This window comes from Syngnathus leptorhynchus, chromosome 12 (assembly GCF_054491065.1).
Source record: "Syngnathus leptorhynchus isolate UIUO chromosome 12, UIUO_Slep, whole genome shotgun sequence".
Taxonomy (NCBI): Eukaryota; Metazoa; Chordata; class Actinopteri; order Syngnathiformes; family Syngnathidae; genus Syngnathus; species Syngnathus leptorhynchus.
In genome coordinates, this window is record NC_141206.1 from 11,435,361 (window position 1) to 11,458,552 (window position 23,192).

Consider the following 23,192-nt stretch of genomic DNA (forward strand, 5'->3'; position numbering starts at 1 on the left):
CCACAGCTCGGACGGACCCGCTCCGTTGTTATTCGCCGCAAAGCTGCGTTTGGACATAGCTGGCGCAAGCTATTAGCTACTCTTTGGACATAGCTGGCGCAAGCTATTATTCGCTACTATTTGCACATAGCACGCGCAAGCTATGATTGACTTTTGTTTTTTCCTCAATGACAAAGACGCAAATTCCAGGACACACTTTAATTTCCACTCGCCATCATAACAAAGGTCGTTTCCTTTTGTTAGTTAACTTTTGGAAGACTCGGATGCGAAGACCGTGTCATTGAGACCTTCTCGGTTTCGGGTAATCTCCACGGCGAAGAACTGGATCCTGGTGGCTGGAACAACAGCAAGGACAATTGGAGACGCTTCTCTCACAGCAAATCTTTCCAAGGACATTTTGGAGCGCCGACGAGGGTGCGACCGAAACGGCGGACCCACCGAAGATGGTGTTGTCTTGGGTGTAGTCCTTCTGGCAGTCCAGTCGCAGCAGAGTCCCATAGTTGAAGTCCTCCACCAGGCCTTCAAAGCGGTTACAGAAAGGGCGCCACCTCTGGACACAAACGCCAAAGCGCCACTTCACAAGTAAGCCACCGCCTCGGGCTCGAGGTCCGGCGCAACAGCCCACGCGGCTGACCTCTTTGGCCTCCGCCGACTTGAGTCTCTCGGGGTAGAGCACTTTGACGTCCAGGTCCTCAAAGGTCTCCCTGAAGGCCGAGTAGATCTCGTCGTCCATCTTGGTCAACTTCAGGAACTTGGGATCCACGGAGGAGATGAGCTGAATGACGAGAAGAGAAACTCTTCAAGATCTCGAACGTCACGGGCTCGTTCCCGGCGGCCGCCCGCGCTCACGTTGTAGTAAACCTCGGCGTGGTTGTAGGCTTTCATGGCCCACATGACCTCCAGCCGCTCCTGAAACACAAAACCAGATGTCAGCTTAGCACGCAGGCAGGGGGGGAATGAGCCGACAAAGCTCGTCGCCTTACTCACGTCGTTCCCGTAGGCCTCGGCGGGAAGAGACAGAGCGTGCGCGGCAGCCGAAGCTCCCTCCAGACCCTGAAGATGCAAAGTGACTTCAACCTGACATCGCTCGGTCTCAGAGGTAGGAAGGAAAAGGCTCACTTCCACAAAGTTAGAAATTAGGCTCACATAGATCCCCGAAATGAAACAAGCAGTTTTTGCAAATTGCCGTTTTTTTTTTTTTATTATTATTTTAAAGGGAGCGGAGCCAAAAGAGGATCCTTGGGATTGTCGGGACGATCCGGAGGTGCAACATGCTGCACCTCCGGTTTGCACCTCCGGATCGCCCACCGGTCTACACTAGGAGACACGTGCCGACCTGCCGGGTGATTAGCATTGGCCACTTTAATTAACACGACAGCGCCATGATTGACAGACGGGACGCCAGTAACGCCTGGACGTTTTGTCGACATGTTTTGGGCGGTTTGTTGACGTTTTTCGTTCTCTTACCAAAGACGAGAGACCATCGCTCGACGCCATCTTGACAAGCCACGGCAAACAAAGCTCGTCTATTCAGCAAACATTCACCACCCGTTTCTGGGTAAGAATGACACCCTCGATCATGTTTTGCTTTAGCCAAACCTCTCAATTTTAAACCTTTTCAACTTGCAATTTAGATCGAACAATCTGGTAGAATGCATACATTTATTTGACTGCAGTCTCGCGTGTGTCTGAGCGAACGTCTTCTTTTTCATTCAACTTTGACTTTGCGTGACGTCACAAATAACACCGGTTCCAAAATGTATAGTTCATCAACGGTGAATGTTGGGACCAAGGCAATGGTGTTTGTTTGTTTGTTTGTTTGTTTGTTTGTTTGTTTGTTTGTTTGTTTGTTTGTTTGTTTGTTTGTTTGTTTGCCGGGTCATACCAAAGACTATAAAAATGGAACCCATTGCCTCCCTGCTTGGCACTCAGCATTAAGGGTTAGATCACCAAAAGTGATGCCTGAGCGCGGCACCGACCAGTGCTGCTCACTGCCCCCCTCTCTCCCCCGCAGGGCAGGGCAGGGCAGGGCAGGGCAGGGCAGGGCAGGGCAGGGCAGGGCAGGGCAGGGCAGGGCAGGGCAGGGCAGGGCAGGGCAGGGCAGGGCAGGGCAGGGCAGGGCAGGGCAGGGCAGGGCAGGGCATGTATCCAAATCACATGGGGACGGGTTAAATGCAGAGGACAAACACCCAGATGTGCGTGTGACGATGATCATTGGGACTTTAACTTTTGTTTGTTTCCAATCCAATTCAGACGGGGTGACGCCATACCACTTAAACCTGTGAAAGATATGAAATCAAATCATGGACAAAATAAGTCCAAAGGATGTGGCTGTCGGGACACGCGCAGACGTGACGTCAAACGCCCCTCCTTTCCTCTCCTCTCCTCTCCTCTCCTCTCCTCCCGCGCCCCAAGATGCGGTCACGTGATACTTGACAGTCGTTCTGTCCGCATCCCCGACGCCGGTCTCCACCCGCATCTGCACAGGTGCGAACACTTTTGCGCACGCATACACGAACGGGATGTTTTGAACGTTGTCCTCCTTATTTGCATTTGCGTTCCGGATCACGCGAAGCCTGCGATGCTTTCGATAGCGTTGCTTGCGCTCGCGTGCGCGCGCCGCACCGTTCATCCTTCCTGTCGTGCCTCATGTAGAAATTGGGTTCACCCAATTTTTGATGACGATGAATGTTTACCGCCCAAGCTGTACTGTGGACGTGTGCGCGCGCATACGTCTGTGTGCGCGTCCCTGCGTGCACGCGTCTGCTTGTGCGTGCGCGCGTCTGCTTGTGCGTGCGCGCGTCTGCTTGTGCGTGCGCGCGTCTGCATGTGCGTGCGCGCGTCTGCTTGTGCGTGCGCGCGTCTGCTTGTGCGTGCGCGCGTCTGCTTGTGCGTGCGCGCGTCTGCGTGTCCCTTCGTGCGCGTCATTCATGATGACTGGAGAGGCAAACAAACGGACTGTTCGCCCGCCATTTGGAAAAACACGCCTTCCCACCGATGTGCAATTTGTTAGTATGCAGTGGAGCAAGGCGGGAGGGCAACACGCTCACCACTCCACGCTTGTCGCTTTTGACCGCTGATTTGTTTTTGTCTATGCGTGGCCCACGTGACGTCCAAATGCCCGTTCTTCCTACATGTAGATTGAGTTGTTTGTGTCATGTGCCACGTGTTTCTTTTTGCAGGCTCACGTGGATCACCAATCATGAACAAGGTGAGAAACCACGCCCGCATGAGCCAATACCTTTGTGAGCTGCATTGTCCCTGTGTGTGTGTGTGATGCCACTTGCCGTCAGGTGGAGGCCCACGTCGTCGCTCCCGATGTCCCGGCGTCTCCCGCCACCGTTGCCATCATGGTAAACGGCTACATCCTAAGCTAAGTGACGCGAAATGCTAAGCTAAACCTTACCATTGTAAGCTGAGGCTGTGCTGGCTGGCGTGTGGGTGCGCTTGTGGCGCAGGCGCGCGTGGACGAGCTGGCGGTGGCGTATCGCGACCTGGCGGCTCTTCCTCGCGACAAAGCCATCCTGCAGGTAGAGCGACCTGACCTCATGACCTACCAGCCTCATCTCAGCTTCTCGCCGCTGGACCCGCCACGCAGACAGGTGAGACATCGCCAGGTAGCTCATTGCGCTCGCTCGCTCGCTCGCTCGCTCGCGCACGCATGACGCAGCTTTGTGTCCCTTAGCGCTCTCTGTCTCCGCCCGCCGCCTCGCCGGCCATGTCTCCGGAGGTAAGAGCCACGCTCGCGCCGCCTCCGAACGCTCTCAAGAGGCGCCACGTTCCGTTTCAGGCCAAAGGGCGGCGAGCGGAAAGTGACGGCGGCTCCCCCGGAGGCTCCACGCTGCAACTGCACGCCGGACGCAAAGTCGGCGCCAGCCTGCAGCACTTCCACCGGCCAGGTACGCACGCACGCACGCACCCACACTCGCGGCGACGACAAAGACGTACTCGCTGAAACGTTCCTTTGCAGATAACGGGAGCAACATCTACACAAAGCCTCCCATCTATAAACAAGGTGAGTTTTTCGTCTTCTTCCTCTTGCCGTCTCCCACACTCGCAACGATGTCCAGCAGAAGGTTCCAAACTCGGCGGCGGCGGCGTCATCCAAGCGGCCAAGTTCCCCGCCGCTCAGCCCCCCGACCCCACGCAGCCGTCCAAGATCGAGACCGACTTCTGGCCCTGCCCCCCGTCACTGGCCGCTATGGGTGAGCGCCGCCTCGTCCGAGCTCGCGCCGCCTCGTCCGGGCTCGCGCCGCCTCGTCCGAGCTCGCGCCGCCTCGTCCGGGCTCGCGCCGCCTCGTCCGGGCTCGCGCCGCCTCGTCCGGGCCCGCGCGGCCAGGACGGAGGAAGAGCCCGACGGCGAGTCGCCCGCACTGACTTCCGTCCTGCTGCCTCGCGGCAGAAATCGAGTGGCGCAAGAAGAAAATGGAGGAGGCGGAGGACGATGTTGAAGAGCTGAGCGAGGAAGCCCAGGAGCTGGAAAAGGTTGGAGCATGACGACGTCACGGACGACCACGTGGCCGAGCGCGCCTGACCGAGGCTGTGTCCAGATCAAGTCCAACTTGGGTCGCCTGATCCTGCGGCGGGAAAAGGAGACGGGCGTCAAACCGGGCTTGGCGCGGAAGAAGCCCGAGCCGGCCCACCCGCACGCCAGTGAGAGCGCAGGTGTGCGCACGGCACGGCACCGCGCCCGCCCCGCTCAGCCTCTCAGCCCCCCCACCTTGTGCTCTCTTTCCGCAGGCCTGTCGGTCGGCGCGTCCCGATCACCGTCGCGTTCCGCCTCCGGGCTGAGCAGAGTGAGTGCTTGCCGGTTCTTGTTTGGATGCTCCTCAATGCGCCTAAGCGAGAATTGGATGATTGACCAGCGTGTGGTGACATGACGCTCCGTTTGCGTTCACAGAGGCAGTCGGCCGAGTTTTCCGCCACCGACGAGGCAGGTGAGCGGGCCAAGCGAAACTTCCTGTCAATCGCAAGTTCTCCGGAGCGATTGATTGATGACCGTGCGCGTGTGTGTGTGTGTGTGTGTGTGTGTGTCCGCAGTGGCACAGGTGAGCGTGCGTGCGTGCGTGCGTGATGCCAAGGGTTAGGCCCTCTGTGTGCATGTGTGTTTGGTTATGGTGTGTGCGTGTGGGCAGAACGGCGAGCCGCAGCGCCATCTTCGTCTGGACCGCGGCACATCGCTGCCCAGCATCTTGGAGCGCAAGGTGAGAACCAGGCAAAAGGAGCGTGCAGCCGGAGCGCTTGAAAGGAGGCACGGCCCCAAACAAATCCAAGCTAACCCTAACCCGTACACAGGTCACGCGCACGGTTGTGCAATTAGCGCCCGGCCCGACTTGAAAGCAAGCGTACCGAGCTGGTCCTGAATGTGAAGACAAATTCACCCCCCCCCCCCCCCATCAAAAGCACACGCTGCTCACACTCCAGAAGGCATAGGACCAAAATGTGTGTGCGCTTTGGGACCTGACCCTAACCTTAACCCTCGTTCCCGCCGGCAGGTGTATCCCTACGAAACGCTGGTGGTGACCCACAGGGGGCGCTGCAAGCTCCCTCCCGGAGTGGACCGAACCCGACTGGAGGTGAGGGGCGCACGCGGCCGCCAGCCAGCCGCTAACGGCGCGCGTGTGTGTGTGTGTGTGTGTGTGTGTGTGCACGTCACAGAGACATCTGGACCCTCAGGAGTTCCCTCAAGTTTTCGGAATGAGCGCCTCGGAGTTTGAGCGCCTGTCGCTATGGAAACGGAACGAACTCAAGAAGAAGGCCTCGCTCTTCTGAGAGGAAGTGACGTGACGCCGGCTCACATACACGCATACGCAGAGCTTGCTATGCGCGCACGCAGGCAGGCAGGCAGGCAGGCAGAAAATCTCCCCAAACACACAGCGCGACGTACGCAAGCAAACATGCCCTCAATGCCGATGCTTACAGCTGTCATGTGAACGCGCGTTGACATATACGGTACGCGAGGCGATGGGTGGCCACGCCACGCCACGCCGCATATGACATCATCCCGCAAAGGAGGAAGCGGCGGCGGCAGCCCAAAGCGCCCAACGTCTCGCCACCAGCACCTTTGAGATTCTTTTCTGCTAATGGACTCTCCCGATATGCGTCTGTTTGCTCATTGATGTCAGCGTATGCGCGCGTGCGCGCTCCACAATAAAGGCAAGAAATCACATCAAAGACCAAAAACGCCCTTGCTGTTCATTTCAATCCCAGGAACGAAACGTTTTCTTTGGGGGGCCCAAAAAGTACCCCCCCAAGTACTGGACGCTACCTAAGTACAGCGGCTTGGCTTCGCTGGCGAACATTCTTCAACCGTCAATAGCTCCTTTCTTTTGTTTTTCTTTTTTGCAAGCCAAAACCAGAGAAGGAAAGGCAACCTCGGCAACCAATCAACTGTATGCGTGCAGTGCAGTGCAGTGCAGTGCAGCGAGCGCAACGAGTGGCGCAGCAAATGCAGCTCCAGCTAGTTTTCAACCCGGCCACTAGACGTCGCTGCGCTGAGACCGGCTGCTTGGGATTTTTCCTTAAGTCTAGACTTTTCATGTTGTTGTCCATGTAAAAAAAAAAAAATAATAATAATAATAATGAAGTTGTGTGACAACGCGGGAGGGCTCTGCGTGGCACGATGAAGCGTACCCAATGAAGTGGCCACTAAGGATATTGGAACGTACGTGGGAGGACCCGGGCCTAATTGGTCCCCACCCACTTCTGGTTGCAATTATCCAATCAGCAGCAACGTGCTCTGTTTCAAACGTGCCAAGTGCCGCTTGCCTCGTTTTCTTTGCAGAGCCCAGATGCAACGCTCAAGCCGAACCACCGAATCGAACAGAGCCGACCGGACCATGTCGGGACCTTTTGGGTGGCTTGAGGCCTGGCTTTGCGTCACCGCGGTGACTCTAGTCCGCCTCGGCACCGGCGGGTACGCCGACCAGACCATGTCGGGACCTTTTGGGTGGCTTGAGGCCTGGCTTTGCGTCACCGCGGTGACTCTAGTCCGCCTCGGCACCGGCGGGTACGCGCATCGGAGGCCACGCGATCCTCCCGTGTGGAAATTCATGGCAGGTAAGAACCGCCCGCCCCCGCTCCCACCAACAACATCGAACGCAGCAGCCGCAGGGCTCACAAGGGCCAGGGCCACCGCCGGGGTCTTAAGCGCTCTGGCCGCCTCAGAGCTCACAGGGCCCACGGCAGAAGCGTCATGGCGGAGGTCCCAAGAAGCACAGCCTGCGCAGCTCCGACAAGGTCCATCCTACGAGATCGCCCACTCCGGCATCCACACCACTCGGAGTCCGGCTTCGGCGCCTGCTCCCCGCTCGGTCAGACCAGGGCGGCGGACTGACCCGGAAAATGTTTGAGTTAGTCGGTTAGTTTTTGTGTTTGTCTTTTTTTCTTTTCCCCCCTCTTGTTGCTTTCACTCTGCTTTTCAACTTTCTTCACTCAGCCTCACATTTCAGAAAGCATATTCTCGACCTCTAAGGTCGACCCCGAGAAGGGCAAGAAAAAAGAACAATCATAATCATCTACTCGGGTGGTCAGTCAGATCGGCGGCCCGCGGGACAGCGAGCGAGCGAGCGAGCGAGCGAGCGGCCGTCCGGCACCGGTACGCAAATGAACGTCGCCCTCGTCACGTGCTCTCGACGCGAAGCTGGCGAATGTCTTTGGGTTCTCAGGTGACGTCAGCGCTTCCGTTTACTCGTCACCATGGCGGCGCGGCCGAGCTAAAAGGAACCAAAGCCGGCCAGGCTACCCGCAGCCGCCCGCCCGCCCGCCCGCACACGCAGCGCGAGCAGGTGAGTTCACTGGCCAGCAGCTCGTCCGAAGAAAAAACAAAGAAAATGAACGCGAATGCATGAACGGCGACCGAGCGTTAAGCCGCCACAAAAGAGCCCGTCCGTCCGTCCGTCATGTGCGGCTGCGCGTCCTTCGCTCAACATTCCACTGGCACAGACAGCGCCCGCCCACAAAAGGGGAGCGTGTGCGTGTGCGGTCGAGTGTTCAAGGCATGCTTGAAAAGAAAAGTTGGGACACTGGCAGCCAGCCAGCCAGCCAGCCAGCCATTCTCTTGTGAGGCTGGCCAACTCGAAGCGCTCGCTCACGGGATGTTGCGGCCAGATTTGCTCGCTTTGGCTGTCAAACTTGCATCTCGCTGGCTTTTTCCTTCAGACCTAATGCACGGCGTGCACCCAGCAGCCGCTCGCTCACACGCTTCGTTCGGCCGGCCAGACACAGAGAGAAGTCCTTGCTTCAGCGGGAGCCAGCATGCTTCCCGCCCGACGCGCCATGCTGCTTCGCCAGAGGCAGGAAGAGGAGCGCCAGCGCGACGGCGAATGCGCCCGCCAGCGCGAGGCCTGCCGGGTCAACAATCGCTGGCTGCTGACCAGTGACGCTCGCAACGCCGGCCACTCCGTCCGGAGGGACGTGAACGATGTCATGATGCAGCACCGCTGCGCCGTGCACCAGCGCCAACAAAGGTGACCACCGAGGTGGGCCGATTCGGGTAGAATGGGCCCCGGGCTCAACTCCCGCTCCTCAGGCTGCGACAGCTTCTGGAGGACGAGGAGCACCAGCTGGTGCTGTCGGCCCGCCAGGCCAGGGAGACGCCGTCGGTGAGACAAGCGCAGATGCGCGAGCGAGCCAAAAGTCTGCACGACGCCAGAGAGGCGCAGCGCCGCCAAGTGGTGGCGCAAAAGCTGGAGCAGCAGTTCAGGTCAGCAGCCGCCCGCCTCCACATCCCTGGCTGGCTGGCTGGCTGGCTGGCTGGCTGGCTGGCTGGCTGGCTGGCTGGCTGGCTGGCTGGCTGGCCGGCTGCCTGGCTGGCCGGCCGGTGCCGAGCCGCTCCTTGCCCTATTTACGTTGCGTTTGGCCCTTCAGGGAGCAGTGCCAGGACCTCCGCGAGGCGCAGAGTAAGCGGCGCTTTTTGCAGGTTTGCGAAGAGCGGGCCGGCCAGCTGCGCAGCCAGCGGGAGCTGGCCCTGGCCCGCCAGCGCGAAGACGACATGTTCCAGCAGCTGTGGCGAGCCGACGGCCACGCCAAGGAGGAGCGCGAGCGCCGCGAGGCAGCCCAGACTCGGCGCTGCGACCAGATGCAGATGGAGTTCCTGCGCCAGCAGCTGGACGACGCCGAGAGCCTGCGGCAGAGCCGGCGCCGCGACAGGCAGGAGCAAGCGCGACAGCAGGTCCGGCAAACGCGGCCGCCGCCCTCGGGTGGTCGGGGCCGCAATCTGCGCGCGTCACTCACTTGTTGCCTGCAGGAGGAGCAGACCCAGGCTCTGCAGCGGCAGGCGCAGCACGAGCGCACCCTGCGACACCAGGGCCAGGCGGAGCGCCGCCGCCTGCTGGACGACAGCTTGCGTCTCAAGATGGAGCGCGTGGCCAAGGAGCAGCGAGACGAGCTCCAGCTGGACTTGGACATCCTGCGCCAGACGCTCCAGGACGAGAGTCAGGCCCAGCGGGACACGGCCGACAAGCGGGTAGGCCGCTGCCGTGCCGACGAGGCGGGACTTCTTTCGCCTTCCTCGTGCGCCGACGAAGCGTTTGCCAGCCGGGTTTTTTGTCCCCCGCCTCAGGCCGACCTGAGGGACGAGCAGCTGCGCTTTCGCCAGTATTTGGCCGACCAGATGGCGGCGCGCCAGAAGGACGAGGAAGAGATGGAGCAAATGATGGGCGAGAAGATGAAAGAGACGTGGGACAAACGGGAGCAGCAGAACCGCTCGCAGCAGGACGCCAGGAACCGGCTCATGCGCGAGGTGGCCGAGTCGCGCCAGCTGCAGAGCGCGCAGAAACGTAAGTGGCCCGCTTCTCCTCGCCGGCCCAAAGTTGTCCAGGCGTTCCCATTTGCTGGAGTTGATTGCACGTGTAGAGCAACGAAAAGTTCAACGACGCGCCGACATCGCCAAAGAGCGAGTGGAGGTGGACGCCGCCGTGCGGGACACCAAGCAGGCCGACGAGGAGCTGTCCAAGAGGTGCGGCCGTCGTCGGCTCTCCGTCGCTCTCGGGCGCCGGCGTGACGCTTGCCCCCCCCCCCCCGCAGCCAGAGGCGGGCCTACGTGGCGTACCAGGCCGAGCTCCAGGCGCAGATGGAGCGACTCCGGCGCCAGAGGAGGGAGCGGGAGGACGAGGAGCGCAGGGAGCAGCGGCATCTGGAGCAGATGGAGCAGGAGAAGCTGGAGAGGAAGGACCGGGTTCTGGCCAGGCCCAACGACGGCGTCATGCACCCCTTTCGGAAAGCGGCCGGCGCCCAGGAGCAGCGGCCCGAGGCCTTGGCGAGTCCTGGCCGCTCACCCTCGCACTAAGGAAAAGGCTCCAGCTCGCCTTTTGTCCTTTGCGTGCTTCCTCACGCTCGATGAAAATAGCCAACGGTCATTAAAATCTCGTGGCCCAGATCTGCCTCACTCGGTCCTTGCGACTGAAAATTGCGCCGAGCCGGCCCGGCCCGGCCCGGCCCTGCTCTTCTCTCTCGCTGGACACCATACGAAGCGGCCAGGCGTCTGCAAATCATTGTAAATACGTTGCGATTTTTCAGTGTTTTGTTTCACCGCAAAGTGACTTTGGAGCCTGAGCGGGAAAGACGACCAAAGGTATCCCTGAAAGGTGACCCGCTATTGACTCTTTCCTAACAGTCCAAATCAGTTGGGCGATGCGTGATTGAGCGCAGACGACAAATTGCGCGTGGATCCTGCGCAGAGCACATGTCAACCGCACGGTGGCGTGTTTGAGCGCAGACGACGAATTGCGCGTGGATCCTGCGCAGAGCACATGTCAACCGCACGGTGGCGTGTTTGAGCGCAGACGACGAATTGCGCGTGGATCCTGCGCAGAGCACATGTCAACCGCACGGTGGCGTGTTTGAGCGCAGACGACGAATTGCGCGTGGATCCTGCGCAGAGCACATGTCAACCGCACGGTGGCGCTGATGAAACGCTTGGCTTCAGCATGAGGGAAAAGGAGCGCGTCAGTCTTTCTGGCTCGGCCGGCTGGAATGAGCTCATACCTGCGGAGGGAGTGTTCAGGGAGGGAGTGACGGAGACTTTCGTCCTTCGGCTTCCCACACGCGAGACGCGTCACGCCAACGTCGAGACCACATATGAGGGAAGGAACATGAGCGCACATTATAACCCTTATAAGAAGGTAAGCGCCCATTTCATTCCTTATGGCTGCAAGCGATTTGAAAGACAGAGGAGGAACATTAGCTACCACACGACGACAGCTCAAAAATGGCTTCAAAGTCAATAGAAATAGTCCAAATATGAAAAGTCACAAAATAAAGGTTAGCTTGATTTCAAACAAGAACAACCATTAAAAAAAAAAGCGCATTGGAAAGCTAGGATTAAATAATCAAGTGATTCAAATAAGGTCAAAACAGAAGCGACTTTCAAGAGATAAAACAACGCAGATATATCAACAGTTGTCAGTTAAGTCAACCAAATATAATAATAATAATAATAAAGAATGAATAAAAAGTTATGATTTGAACTCTACGAATCTCAGGTCAAATGTTGCTGGCCAAATATATAGATTATTTATCAAAATATATCAAAAGTTGGTGGAGTGATTTAAATACGCTCGTCATGAATGATGCATGTTTTCATTTGTTGAGAGAACTTTAGTTTTAAAATTAGGATTATAAAAGAGAGAAGTAGGCCTGGTTGAGAATAGCTGAACATTTTGAAAAAGAAAAGTAAATATAGAGTTACAATTTGTCACTTGATAGCAGTTTAAAAAGGTAAACAAACCGGAATATAGAATGAAAACTTGAAAGGTTAGTTGAGGACATAAAGAAAACCAAAATCAATCACTCTACCCAAAGTCAGGATAAAACCTGCTGGTTGAACAGGTGATTAAAATGACATCGAACCAAAAGAATTGAAAACGTTGACGTCGAATCGAAGAAAAAAAAAGTCATTGTTGTGCCCAAGTCCGCCGTGACGTCACAGCACGCCTCCAATCACAACGCACGGCTGTCGCGCACCTGCGTGGCGGTCGGTCGGTCGAGCGTGCACTGCCGCTTTAAGCGATGCGCGTGCACGTCAACAAAGTCAACCCGGTGCAGTCCGCGAAAGAAACTCTGACCGGACGGGACGAACTTTGACGCTGACGTCAATTCAAGTCGACTCCTCTTTTTTGGAAGAGAAGCGCAAAGTTGGTCGGGGAGGTCGCCCTTGCGGAAGTACCTGCCGCGATGCACCTGTCGTAAGGGAAGCGGCGGCTTCCGGGTTGGCCGCCGCCGCGCGCGCGAGCACGCGCACGCGCGTGTGGACTTTGGCGGTTGTCGAGGAGCCTCAAGAAACATGTCCGTCAACGAGCTCTTTACGAAGGTGAGTTAGTCGAGCGAGCGAACACTCCACGAGTCAGTCAGCTCCTTGCTTCGGGAGGGAACAAGTTGTCTGTCGCTAGCTAGCTTCGAGATGATCCAGGTTGATTGAGTAAAGACCGGCGGCGGCGGCGGCGGCGCAAGTGCCCACCTGCCGTGAGATGCGGGCGACGCAAACGGGGAAGAAAGATGACGCCATAGTTCCCAACTCTGCTCGCTTTTGAGGAAGTTGCTGCCTTGAGTAGTGAGAGCGAGCGCTCCATCGAAGTACTCAAGTAAGAGTACTTGAGTTACTCTAGCCTTTGTGCGAGTAGGAGGGAGCGCCTGGCGGTACTGCCACTTTGGAAGGAACATATTTGCTCCAATAAGCGTGTCTGCCAGCGTTGACCTTTCCAAATCGTTGTTTCACCTCAACAACTTTGCGAGGGAATCGCAGCCGTGCGTGGGTGAGCCATTTTTAGGACGCCGGCAATCGGCAATCGGGTTTCTTATCCATTCTGGCCGGGAGTGAGCAACAATGAAGATGCATTTGCTTTCAGTGTGCTTTCTTGTCGGTGACTTTGGTCCTTTGTCAAGCGGGAAGCTCGCGTTGCTCTTGTCACATTGCCATGAAACGGTTTGAAAACACGCACACGTGCACTACTGCGACTCAGAGTCTCCTCTGCATCATGTTGTCAGCAACAATGAAATGTAACCAATGTCTGTGGACGCGTGTTCTCCATGCAGTACACGCGAGTATGGATCCCGGACCCGGAGACCGTGTGGCGGGCGGCGGAGATCAGCCGAGACTTCAAGCAGGGAGAGTCTGCGCTCCACCTCTGCCTGGAGGATGGCACGGTGAGTGGGCGGGCGGGCGGGCGGGCGCCCCCCCCCCCCCGGGACAATGTGCTGACCGGAAACTTTGTCCTGGCAGTCGCTGGAATACCCGCTGGGCCCCGCCGGCAAGCCCATGCCGTTCCTGCGCAACCCCGACATCCTGGTGGGCGAGAACGACCTGACGGCGCTCAGCTATCTTCACGAGCCCGCCGTGCTGCACAACCTCCGAGTGCGATTCCTCGAGTCCAACCACATCTACACCTACTGCGGTCAGTGGCCAGGGCTCGGCCGAGGAGGCCCGCTTGAAAAGGCGCGGGCGCGACGGTAGATCTCTTGTGCGAGCGCAGGTATCGTCCTGGTGGCCATCAACCCGTACGAGGATCTGCAGATCTACGGCGAGGAGGTGATCAACGCCTACAGCGGTCGCAACATGGGCGACATGGACCCGCACATCTTTGCCGTGGCCGAGGAAGCCTACAAGCAGATGGCCAGGTGGAAAGGAGGGAGGGCGGGCAGTCGCGCCAGCGGGCAGTCGCGCCAGCGGGCAGTCGCGCCAGCGGGCAGTCGCGCCAGCGGGCAGTCGCGCCGACGGGCCGTCACATCTCACCGCCTTGCGCTCGCCAGGGACGAGAGGAACCAGTCCATCATCGTGAGCGGCGAATCGGGAGCCGGCAAGACGGTCTCTGCTAAGTATGCCATGAGATTCTTTGCCACTGTGGGAGGATCTGCCAACGACACCAACGTGGAAGAGAAAGTCCTCGCCTCCAGTCCCATCATGGAGGTCAGTCTGCATCCGTCCAGTCTGCCGCCGTGGCGGGAGGTCTCACCAGTGCAGTCGTGGCGCCACGGAGGTCGACCAGGCCAGGCCAGGCCAGTCCAGTCCGGTCCACTCTGGTCTCCGCTCGTCCGCTATGAGCCCCTTTCGGTTTCCTCGGGGGGCTGGGTCAGCGGAAAGAAAGCGCCGGCTTCTGTCCCCGACTCGACCCGCGCTTCCTTTCTTTGCGCCAGGCCATCGGCAACGCCAAGACCACCAGGAACGACAACAGCAGCCGCTTTGGCAAGTACATTGAGATCGGCTTCGACCGCAGCTACCACATCATTGGGGCCAACATGCGGACGTACCTGCTGGAGAAGTCGCGGGTGGTCTTTCAGGTGAAGACAGGCGGCGACTGTGCTGTTTTTTGTCAAGCGGCGAAGCCGGCCGGAAGTGCGCGCTGACTTATTTTTAATTTTTTTGCCTTGCAGGCTGAAGATGAGCGCAATTACCACATCTTCTACCAGCTGTGCGCTTCCGCCTCTTTGCCGGAGCTGCGAGACCTCGGCCTCGGTGAGTCGACCCGGCTTGGCTGTGCTCCGCTTTGCCAGGCCAAAAGAAAAAGGGCGCGCGCGCCGTGCTCTTCATCCGGGACAAAATGACTCGATTCAATTCTAAGGTTCCGACGTCTGTTCTTTTGCCACCGCCAGCCAGCGCCGAGGACTTTGCCTACACGTCCGCGGGCGAGAACATCTTCATCGAGGGCGTGAACGACGCCGACGAGCTGGACAGGACGCGGCGGGCCTTTAGACTGCTGGGTGAGCGAGCGAACGAGCGAGCGCATGCACGCAAAGCACGGCACGGCACGGCACGTCCTTTCAGAAAAGAAAGTGCCTGCTTTTGCAGCAAAGGGGGCAGACGGCCTCGTTGGGGTCCTTCACACGTGCACGTGTGCGCCGCAGGTATCAAGGACGCTAGCCAGAACGTGGTCTTCAGGGTGCTGGCGGCCATCTTGCATCTGGGCAACGTCCAGATCTGCGCCCAGAGGGACGGCGAGTCCTGCCACGTGTCGGTAGGAGCTCGCGTCCCGGCCGGCTTCTTGGCTTCCTCACTTTCTGGCTTCCCCGGCTTCCTTGCTTCCTTTCCTGGCTTCCTTGCATCCCGGCTCCCTCTCATCCAGGCTTCCTTGCTTCCTTTCCTGGCTTCTTGCATCCCGGCTTCCTTTCCTGGCTTCCTTGCCTCCCGGCTTCCTTTCCTGGCTTCTTGCATCCCGGCTTCCTTTCCTGGCTTCCTTGCCTCCCGGCTTCCTTACATCCCGGCTTCCTCGGTGGCGGCGGGCACGTACGTACGGCTGAGCTTGTTTTCCTCCTTTTTTTTTCTCGGGCCCCTGGCTTGAGCAGAGGCGCGCAAGCCGCCACAAGAGCCCGCCTTCACATCATCTGGCGCCAAATGGCCAGGCCACGTGACGCTTTGTGCTTTCAGAGCGACGACGAGCACCTGGCTCATTTCTGCCGGCTCCTGGGCCTGGAGCTCCCGCAAATGGAGCACTGGCTGTGCCACAGGAAGTTGGCCACGGCCAGCGAAACCTACGTGAAGAACATGTCGGCCGAGCGGGCGGCCAACGCCCGCGACGCCCTGGCCAAGCACATCTACGCCCGCGTCTTTGACTGGATCGTGGCGCACATCAACCTGGCGCTGCGCGCGTCCTCCGAGCGACGCTCCTTCATCGGCGTCCTCGACATCTACGGGTACGGCCCCCGTCCGGCCCGCCCGGCCTCGTCCCGGCTGACAACGCTGTCGCCCGCAGGTTTGAAACCTTCGAGGTCAACAGCTTCGAGCAGTTCTGCATCAACTACGCCAACGAGAAGCTGCAGCAGCAGTTCAACTCGGTGAGGCGCGCCGCCAGATGGGCCTGGCCTGGCCTGGCCGGCCCGGCCCGGCCCGGCCCGGCCCGGCCCGGCCTGGCCCGGCCCGGCCTGGCTTGGCCTGGCCGAGCCGGGCCTGGCCTGGCGGGTGCTGAGCACGTGCCAGCAATGATGTCATATGTGCGCAGCACGTGTTCAAGTTGGAGCAGGAGGAGTACATGAAGGAGCAGATCCCGTGGACCCTGATCGATTTCCACGACAACCAGCCGTGCATCGACCTGATCGAGGCGCGACTGGGCGTGCTCGACCTTCTGGACGAGGAGTGCAAAGTCAGTGGGCTCGTTGGCTTCTGGCACGGCGCGACATTGTGACCGTTCTGCTCGTGTGACGATTCAGCGAAAGAGACTTTTGCTTTTTGTGGCTAACCCTAAGCCCGCGGAATGGGCCCGCGTCTGACCCGCTCGCTCTCCGCGGCGTCGCAGGTCCCCAAAGGAACGGATCAGAACTGGGCCCAGAAGCTGTACAAGCGGCACTCCTCCAACGCCCACTTCCAGAAGCCTCGAATGTCCAACTCTGCTTTCATCATCGTCCATTTTGCCGATCAGGTGAGCGTAAACCCGGAACAAAACAGGAGAAGGGGTTATTTGGTTAGATCTTTGGATCAACTTGAATGAACAATTTCAACTTTCAGCGCTCACGTGCAAACTTGCAAATATGTAGCGCTGCTGTAAAGCATCCAAAGCGTGCTGTGCGTGCGTGCGAGCGAGCGAGCGAGCGCCTGTCTGAGCTTCCTGACCCCCAGGTGGCGTACGAGTGCGCCGGCTTCCTGGAGAAGAACCGCGACACCGTCTACGACGAGCAGATCAACATCCTCAAGGCCAGTAAGGTGAGCTTCCGGCTCGAAAGAAAGAGGAGCCCGTCTGCCAAAGCGCCTCACCTCACCTCACCTCACCTCACCACCCAACTGACGCGTCCTCAGCTTCAGCTGGTGGCCGACCTGTTTGCCACCGAGGACGGCGGCCCCAAATCGGCCAGAGTCAACGTGCGGCCCGCAAAGCCCACGCCCAGACCGCCCAACAAAGAGCACAGGAAGAGTGTGGGCCTGCAGGTGAGCAACGGCAGCTGGCCCGGCCCGCCCCGCCCGGCCCGGCCCGGCGTTGACGTACGTGTTCAGTTCCGCAGTTCTCTGCATCTTCTGATGGAGACGCTCAACGCCACCACGCCTCACTACGTGCGCTGTATCAAACCCAACGATGACAAGAAGGCCTTCTCGTGCGTGAGACGCTGGGCGCCACAGACAACTGCCCTCGCCTTCCTCACCCTTGCCGTCTGAGCTAAGTAACCTAACGCCAGGCGTTTGCAGGTTTGACTCTGGTCGAGCTGTGCAGCAGCTGCGGGCGTGCGGCGTCCTGGAGACCATCCGCATCAGCGCCGCCGGATACCCGTCCAGGTCATGCCCTCCTCCTCCTCCTCCTCCTTCCTTCCTCTCTCTTTTCCACCATTTTGGGAAAAAAGCAATCGTGAAGTACATGATGCTTTGATGGAGCGCCGTTGCCGCTCGAGAGGGCGAAATTTGTTCCCTGACACGCATCGGATCGATGAACGGAAGGGCGACCGATGATGGATTTTGAAGACGGATCGGTCGACGTGGTCGTTTTTCATCGCTCCGCCCGCCGGCCGGCCGGCAAATCCACAGATTTCACCGGCACGATTGCAAATGAAGCTTGCGTGTGCGTGCGCAGGTGGACCTACGTCGACTTCTTCAGCAGGTACCGCGTGTTGATGCGCAAGTCGGACGTGTCGTGCCCGGATAAGAAGTCGGTGTGCCAGACGCTCTTGGCGACGCTCATCAAGGTGAGAAGCGGCAAAAGTGTGCCAGGGCTTTGACCTTATTGCTTGCCTGATGGATGGATGGATGGATGGATGGATGGATGGGCCAGGAAGGCGACATGTTCCAGTTGGGGAAGAGCAAGATCTTCTTCCGGGCCGGCCAGGTGGCCTACTTGGAGAAGTTGCGTGCCGACAAGTTCCGCGCCGCCTGCATGGTCATCCAGAAGACGGTGCGCGGCTGGCTGCAGAGGCTGCGCTACCGCAAGATCCGCAAATCCGCCATTTTGCTGCAGCGATACGGGCGAGGCTACCTGGCGCGCAGGTCACTCCGCACACTCTCTTTTTTTGGAAGGACGTTTGCATTTCATTGTCGCTAAACCGAGGGGTGCGCGGCCAGCGTTTCTAAAGCCACTTATTGAGAATGCGCCCGTCGCGTGACCTCCGACTCTAGGTACGCCGAATATTTGCGGCTGACGCGCGCCGCCGTGGTGTGCCAGAAAAATTACCGCATGGCCAGAGAGCGCCGCGCCTTCCTGCAGCTGCGCCGGGCCACTGTCACCATCCAGGCCTTTGCACGGGGGATGTTCACACGCAGGATCTTCCAGGAGGTAGCGCTCGCTCGCTCGCTCGCTCAGGCACGCGCGCGCGCACGCACGGTGACCTTCTCTCGCTGCGCTCGTCGCCAGTTCATGCTGCACCACAAGGCGCTGGTCATCCAGAGGTGCGTCCGCGGCTGGCTGCAGAGGCTCCGCTACCGCCGCATGCGGCGGGCCGCCGTGGTGCTGCAGTGCGCCTTCAGGCGCTCTCGAGCGCAGCGCCGCTTCCGGACGCTCAAGACGGAGGCGCCCGTGGCCCGACGCCTGACCAAGCTCAACGCCGGCATGGAGAACAAGATTGTGCAGCTGCAGATAAAGATGGACGAGCAGGTAGCGTCTCGCCGCCCAAATGGCTCCTCCTTCCCGGCCAACGACGGTGGCCTTCGCGCAGGGTAAGGAGTACCGCGAGCAGAACGACCAGCTCCTGCGCGCCAACACCAGCCTGGGCACGGAGCTCAGCCGGGTCCAACAGCAGCTGCAGCACCTGCAGCAGGCGCGCAGCCAGCAGGGCGGCGCCGCAGCCGCCGCTCAGCTCACGACGCTGCGAGCCGAGCTGGAGGCGCTGAGCGAGGAGCTGCGGGGGGCTCGGGCCCACGAGAGTCAGACGGAGGAGCGCCACCGCGCTGAGAAGCTGGAACTGACCCGGGTGAGAGCGCCCAGCGCCGTTCTGCGCCCGCTAGCAGAAGCGTGACGGGGTGTGGCGTGGCGTCTTTCCCGCCAGAGAGTCGCTGAGCTGGAGGAGGAGAACGCGCTGCTCAAGAGCCAAAAGGAAGAACTCAACCAGAAGATCAAACAGCAGTCGAACCGCGCTCAAGGTCAGCCCCGTGGCGTGGCCGGGCCGGGCCGGGCCGGGCCAGCCACGCCATCCAACCGACGTGGTCGGGCGCTCAACGGCATTGCTTGCAGAGGACGTGGGAAGCGCCTTGCTGCGCGCCGAGATGGACGCCGAGCGACGTCGCTACCAAAATCTCCTGAAGGAATATTCCGCACTCGAGCAGAGATACGACAACCTGAAGGAAGAAGTTTCTCTGGCCAAGGTTGGATGCTCTGTCGCTTCCTGAAAGAAAGGAGACCTTTGACCTTCGAACTCTATGCAGTTCCAGCCGGGCCACCACAGAAGCTCGTCCAATCAGAGCAGCCTGGAGTCGGACTCCAACTACACGTCCATCTCCACCTCGGAGGGGGGAGATGCCGATGATGTCTTGCAGCTGGTGGAGGTCTCGGAAAATTGCGTGCGTGCGTGCGTGCGTGCGCACGCGCACGCTTTCCTGACCTGGATGATGATGATGTTCCCGCAGGAGGTGGGCGCGGACAAGGCGGCCATGGACATCGGCATCTTCGTCAAGCTGCAGAAGCGTGTGCGAGACTTGGAACAGGAGCGGAAGCGGCTGCAAGCCAGCCTGGACAAAATGGACGAGGTGACCAGAAACAAGGTTAGCCCTCCCCTCCCCGACCCCCTCCTGAAAATCAAAGTCACTCTTGCGCCCCAATCGGATGGATGCTCCTTGCAGGACAGCGGAGACGCAGCGGCGGCGGCGGCGGCGACTCTCAAGGAGGAGGCGGCTGCCGACTTGGCCTACAATAACCTGAAGGTAACCCGGAGTCCAGGAAGCTTTTCCGCGCGCGTGGTCACGGCACTGTTTGCTGGCGTGCAGCGTGAGGAGCTGGAGCTGGAGAACAGGCAGCTGAAGGAGCACCTGGAGGAGCTGCGTCGCAGCGTGGGTCGAGAGGCGCCCCGTGACGGCTACCACGTACTGATGAGTCAGCTGAAGGCGGCCAATGAGGAGCTGGACGCGCGCAAGGAAGAAGTGGTCATGCTTAAGACGCAGCTTGTCAACGCTGCCCCGCCCACGCACCACCAGCAGCAGCAGCAGCAGCAGGTGCTGGCAAGAAAGATGGAATTGCGCTTCGAGGGCCACTGTGTGTTATCGGCCTCTGCTGCTGCTCTCGTGTCACAGGAGACTGAAAGCGGCCAGCGGGTCGACGCGGTGGCGACGCTGCCGGCGGACGGGGACCAGGCTCTGACGCTCTACCGGCAGGTGTGCCAGTCTAACAAGTAGGTTGAGCTCCTCCCGCTTCCAGGCGCTAAGCCTCGCTCTGCGGCTCTTCCCCCGACGCGGCATCCGACGGGTCGCCGTTCTTCTTCTTCTTTTTGTGCGCTAGGCTCATGGAGCACGAGCTTCAGTCTCAAGCCCGCCAGCACGGCCAGGAGGCGGAGGCGCTCCGGGCCGAGATGGAGACGCTGAAGGGGGACGTGGAGAGGAAGCAGGAGGCGCTCAACTATGCCACATCCCTGTCGCCCGAGGCCCTGCTGGAGTACAGCGTGCAGCTGGAGATCACGAGGCTGACTGACGACAACCTGGTCAGCGCCATCAAAGGCCCGCTGATAACCGGCTGTCCTCGTTGACGGCTCGTGCTGTCACGTTTTGCGCGCAGGACCTGAAGGAACTGGTGGAGAAACTCGAGAAGAATGAGCGCAAGCTGAAGAAACAGCTGAGGATCTACATGAAGAAAGTCCAGGAGCTGCAAGGTAAGCCTCACGTGCCGGGGCCGGGGCACGTGCCGGGGCCGGGGCACGTGCCGCTCCGCTCACGCCGGTGCCTTTTTTCAGCGAGTCGCGGCCGTCACGCCAAGTCCGACTTGGGTCGTCACGTGACGCTTCAACGCAAGGAGAAAGACTTTGAGGGCATGCTGGAGTACGACCGGGAAGACGAACCTCTGCTCATCCAGATGCTGGTCACGGGTCAGAGCCCACTCCCCCCCCCCCCACGCATCTTGCTTTCCAAGAGGAGAGCCCGAGTCGTACAAGTCGGGCTCCGGCCCAAATGAACCGGGTTAGATGGCGCGCAGTGAGGAAAGGCGCTCGTTCTTGTGTTTTGCAGACATGCGTCCGAGTATGTTGTCGGGGACGGTGCCGTGTCTCCCGGCGTACATCCTCTTCATGTGCGTCCGCCACGCCGATTACGTTAACGACGACGGCAAGGTGGAGTCTCTGCTCACCGCCACCATCAACGCCGTCAAGCGCGTCCTCAAGGTGAGAGCCCGTCACGCCTACGCGCCCCACCGGCACCACCCCTGACCCTCGCTGTGCACAGAGGAACGAGGACTTTGAGACCACGTCCTTCTGGCTGGCCAACACCAGCCGCCTCCTGCACTGCCTCAAGCAATACAGCGGAGACGAGGTGAGCCACGGTGGTGAAGTCGGCCGGTGCGTCCTTGTGAACGTGCGCCTCCCTCCCTCCCTCCCCCGCGCGCAGGCCTTCGTGGTTCAGAACACGGCCAAGCAGAACGAGCACTGCCTGAAGAACTTTGACCTGACCGAGTACCGGCAGGTTCTCAGCGATCTGTCCATTCAGATCTACCAGCAGCTCGTACGCATCGCCGAGGCCGCCATCCAGCCTATGATCGGTCAGCGCTTTCTTTCCGACCCGATGTTTTCCTTTCAAACGCCGAGCCCGTCCAACGGAACCCGTGGTCGTGTCTCGTCAGTGTCGGCCATGTTGGAGAGCGAGAGCATCCCCAGCCTGGCCGGGGTCAAGCCCGCCGGCTATCGGAACCGCTCGTCCAGCGTGGACCAGGACGGCGGCGGCGACGGCGGCGGCAAGGGCACGCCGTCTGGCGGCTACACGCTGCGGGCGCTCATCCGCCAGCTGAGCCTCTTTGACGGCATCATGCGAGAGCACGGCCTGGACCCGGAGATCGCCGGCCAGGTGGTCCGCCAGCTCTTTCACTGCGTCAACGCCGTCACGCTCAACAACATCCTGCTGCGCAAGGACGTCTGCTCTTGGAGCACGGGCATGCAGCTCAGGTGAGTGACCGACTGACCGAGTGTGTGAGGAGGAGGAGGAGGATGCTGCGGCAGCTCCGCATGTGTCAGTCAATGTGCTGCTAACTGTGCGTGCGTGCGCAGGTACAACACCAGCCAGATGGAGGAATGGCTGCGTGCTAACAAGTTGTACCAGACTGGGGCGGCGCAGACGCTCTGTCCCATCATTCAAGTTGCTCAGCTGCTGCAAGTCAAGAAGAAAACCTCGCAGGACGCTGACGCCATCTGCTCACTCTGCACTGCTCTCAATTCCCAGCAGGTGGTGCCGCCGCCGCCGCCGCACATACTACATACACTCGACCCGCCTCGTCTGTCGCCCTGGCAACTGATCACGCTCTCCTCTGCCTTTGCGCTCACGCGCAGATAGTCAAGATCCTCAACTTGTACACGCCGCTCAACGAGTTTGAAGAGCGCGTCACCGTCTCCTTCATCAGGAACATACAGGTCATTGGCTCAAAGCGCAAGCGTGTGAGACTTTGCAGGGCAAGCGTGTAACCAGCGTGTCCGTGCAGAAACAACTCCAGGAGCGCGGAGCGGGCGAGGCTCAGGAGGGGGGCGTGGCCAAGGAGGCTTCCCAGCTGCTGGTGGACACCAAGCAGACGCTGCCGCTGCTCTTCCCGTACGCGCCGTCATCGCTGGGCCTGGAAACGCTCCATATTCCCGCCTCGCTGGGACTGCACTTCCTGGTCAGGGTCTGACCAATTTTTACAGGGACCAACTTTGACCTTTGTACTCCATCCATTTTCTGCACCGCTTTGTCCCCCACGGGGGTCGTGGCCAGCGGTCATCGGGCAGTAGGCGGGGGGGGACACCCTGAGCCGGTCGCCAGCCAATCGCAGGGCACATACAGACGAAGGACCATCCGCACTCTCACTCACACCTAGGGGCAATTTGGAGTGCTCAATCGGCCTACCAAGCATCGGGGAGAACATGCAAACTCCACACAGGGAGACCTTTGTACTCATTTTGTAAAATACATTGGGCTTCCAGCCAGGCAGTCTTTGCGCAACTTTGTTCCTTTCTGACGGTCAAATAGTCCGCCGCCCTCTTCTGCTGTCCGTGCTTTCAAAAAGGGCCGACGCACTTCCGCGACTCCCGAGGGACGCCGCTCGCTCGCTCGCTCGCTCGCTCACTCCGGGCACGTGGACCGTATAACGACGGGCCGATTGTCTCTGCCACCGCTGAATGCATTCCACTCG

At 59.7% G+C, this 23,192-nt stretch overlaps 4 protein-coding genes across 15 annotated transcripts; 3 read left to right on the forward strand and 1 right to left on the reverse strand.

The window, feature by feature from the left end:
- Nucleotides 1-183: 183 nt before the first annotated feature.
- Nucleotides 184-1,674, reverse strand: pbdc1 (polysaccharide biosynthesis domain containing 1). The gene is made up of 6 exons (XM_085925929.1): nucleotides 1,468-1,674; nucleotides 988-1,053; nucleotides 850-909; nucleotides 635-775; nucleotides 439-550; nucleotides 184-335 (listed from the first exon to the last, which is right to left on the reverse strand). The coding sequence occupies exons 1-6, from the start codon at nucleotides 1,495-1,497 to the stop codon at nucleotides 244-246; spliced, it is 501 nt and encodes a 166-aa protein (XP_085782055.1). The 5' UTR covers nucleotides 1,498-1,674; the 3' UTR covers nucleotides 184-243.
- Nucleotides 1,675-2,932: 1,258 nt separating this feature from the next.
- Nucleotides 2,933-6,169, forward strand: dmtn (dematin actin binding protein). 5 transcript variants are annotated; one of them, XM_085925926.1, is made up of 15 exons: nucleotides 2,933-3,008; nucleotides 3,183-3,211; nucleotides 3,294-3,353; nucleotides 3,459-3,602; nucleotides 3,686-3,730; nucleotides 3,791-3,899; nucleotides 3,971-4,015; nucleotides 4,071-4,205; nucleotides 4,403-4,485; nucleotides 4,551-4,665; nucleotides 4,741-4,796; nucleotides 4,901-4,937; nucleotides 5,136-5,204; nucleotides 5,496-5,576; nucleotides 5,659-6,169. In XM_085925926.1, the coding sequence occupies exons 2-15, from the start codon at nucleotides 3,203-3,205 to the stop codon at nucleotides 5,715-5,717; spliced, it is 1,047 nt and encodes a 348-aa protein (XP_085782052.1). In that variant the 5' UTR covers nucleotides 2,933-3,008; nucleotides 3,183-3,202; the 3' UTR covers nucleotides 5,718-6,169. The 5 variants fall into 5 exon arrangements, with proteins under 5 accessions (XP_085782052.1, XP_085782053.1, XP_085782049.1 ...); XM_085925927.1 differs by lacking the exon at nucleotides 2,933-3,008 and adding an exon at nucleotides 5,041-5,048 and having other exon boundaries at nucleotides 3,032-3,211; XM_085925923.1 differs by lacking the exon at nucleotides 2,933-3,008 and having other exon boundaries at nucleotides 3,032-3,211.
- A 461-nt stretch (nucleotides 6,170-6,630) lies between these two features.
- On the forward strand, nucleotides 6,631-10,370 carry cfap53 (cilia and flagella associated protein 53). 3 transcript variants are annotated; one of them, XM_085926278.1, is made up of 11 exons: nucleotides 6,632-7,059; nucleotides 7,168-7,360; nucleotides 7,439-7,597; nucleotides 7,668-7,787; nucleotides 8,161-8,468; nucleotides 8,531-8,704; nucleotides 8,869-9,172; nucleotides 9,248-9,466; nucleotides 9,563-9,779; nucleotides 9,856-9,958; nucleotides 10,027-10,370. In XM_085926278.1, the coding sequence occupies exons 5-11, from the start codon at nucleotides 8,257-8,259 to the stop codon at nucleotides 10,286-10,288; spliced, it is 1,491 nt and encodes a 496-aa protein (XP_085782404.1). In that variant the 5' UTR covers nucleotides 6,632-7,059; nucleotides 7,168-7,360; nucleotides 7,439-7,597; nucleotides 7,668-7,787; nucleotides 8,161-8,256; the 3' UTR covers nucleotides 10,289-10,370. The 3 variants fall into 3 exon arrangements, with proteins under 3 accessions (XP_085782406.1, XP_085782404.1, XP_085782405.1); XM_085926279.1 differs by having other exon boundaries at nucleotides 7,168-7,352; XM_085926280.1 differs by having other exon boundaries at nucleotides 6,631-7,059; nucleotides 7,168-7,597; nucleotides 8,188-8,468.
- Nucleotides 10,371-10,980: 610 nt separating this feature from the next.
- myo5b (myosin VB) lies at nucleotides 10,981-22,986 on the forward strand. 6 transcript variants are annotated; one of them, XM_085925481.1, is made up of 39 exons: nucleotides 10,981-11,123; nucleotides 13,033-13,143; nucleotides 13,220-13,391; nucleotides 13,470-13,614; nucleotides 13,747-13,903; nucleotides 14,131-14,274; nucleotides 14,368-14,449; nucleotides 14,587-14,694; nucleotides 14,839-14,948; nucleotides 15,359-15,624; nucleotides 15,684-15,765; nucleotides 15,930-16,070; nucleotides 16,224-16,346; nucleotides 16,544-16,627; nucleotides 16,721-16,849; nucleotides 16,916-17,013; nucleotides 17,105-17,191; nucleotides 17,484-17,595; nucleotides 17,682-17,893; nucleotides 18,023-18,179; nucleotides 18,258-18,497; nucleotides 18,559-18,813; nucleotides 18,889-18,982; nucleotides 19,074-19,204; nucleotides 19,265-19,384; nucleotides 19,466-19,600; nucleotides 19,679-19,759; nucleotides 19,823-20,047; nucleotides 20,126-20,223; nucleotides 20,331-20,529; nucleotides 20,604-20,697; nucleotides 20,779-20,910; nucleotides 21,050-21,201; nucleotides 21,263-21,349; nucleotides 21,425-21,575; nucleotides 21,657-21,975; nucleotides 22,078-22,252; nucleotides 22,357-22,437; nucleotides 22,506-22,986. In XM_085925481.1, exons 1-39 carry the CDS (start codon nucleotides 11,094-11,096, stop codon nucleotides 22,689-22,691), a joined length of 5,505 nt encoding a protein of 1,834 aa, XP_085781607.1. In that variant the 5' UTR covers nucleotides 10,981-11,093; the 3' UTR covers nucleotides 22,692-22,986. The 6 variants fall into 6 exon arrangements, with proteins under 6 accessions (XP_085781607.1, XP_085781608.1, XP_085781604.1 ...); XM_085925482.1 differs by having other exon boundaries at nucleotides 20,129-20,223; XM_085925483.1 differs by lacking the exon at nucleotides 10,981-11,123 and adding an exon at nucleotides 12,005-12,310.
- The last annotated feature ends 206 nt before the right edge of the window (nucleotides 22,987-23,192 follow it).

Excerpts from the sequence above, each read along its gene's own strand:
- pbdc1 (XM_085925929.1), bottom strand. The coding sequence starts at position 1,497 with ATGGCGTCGAGCGATGGTCTCTCGTCTTTG. Across the intron at positions 1,054-1,467 it reads GCGATGGTCTCTCGTCTTTG|GGTCTGGAGGGAGCTTCGGC; the intron begins GTAAGAGAACGA and ends TTGCATCTTCAG. Across the intron at positions 910-987 it reads CCGAGGCCTACGGGAACGAC|GAGCGGCTGGAGGTCATGTG; the intron begins GTGAGTAAGGCG and ends TTTGTGTTTCAG.
- dmtn (XM_085925927.1), top strand. The coding sequence starts at position 3,158 with ATGTGCCACGTGTTTCTTTTTGCAGGCTCACGTGGATCACCAATCATG. Across the intron at positions 3,603-3,685 it reads TGGACCCGCCACGCAGACAG|CGCTCTCTGTCTCCGCCCGC; the intron begins GTGAGACATCGC and ends TGTGTCCCTTAG. Across the intron at positions 4,666-4,740 it reads GCACGCCAGTGAGAGCGCAG|GCCTGTCGGTCGGCGCGTCC; the intron begins GTGTGCGCACGG and ends CTCTTTCCGCAG.
- cfap53 (XM_085926280.1), top strand. The coding sequence starts at position 8,257 with ATGCTTCCCGCCCGACGCGCCATGCTGCTTCGCCAGAGGCAGGAAGAG. Across the intron at positions 8,705-8,868 it reads AAGCTGGAGCAGCAGTTCAG|GGAGCAGTGCCAGGACCTCC; the intron begins GTCAGCAGCCGC and ends TTGGCCCTTCAG. Across the intron at positions 9,780-9,855 it reads GCTGCAGAGCGCGCAGAAAC|AGCAACGAAAAGTTCAACGA; the intron begins GTAAGTGGCCCG and ends TTGCACGTGTAG.
- myo5b (XM_085925478.1), top strand. The coding sequence starts at position 11,094 with ATGAGCGCACATTATAACCCTTATAAGAAG. Across the intron at positions 19,205-19,264 it reads AAGAAGTTTCTCTGGCCAAG|TTCCAGCCGGGCCACCACAG; the intron begins GTTGGATGCTCT and ends AACTCTATGCAG. Across the intron at positions 19,601-19,678 it reads ACGAGGTGACCAGAAACAAG|GACAGCGGAGACGCAGCGGC; the intron begins GTTAGCCCTCCC and ends TGCTCCTTGCAG.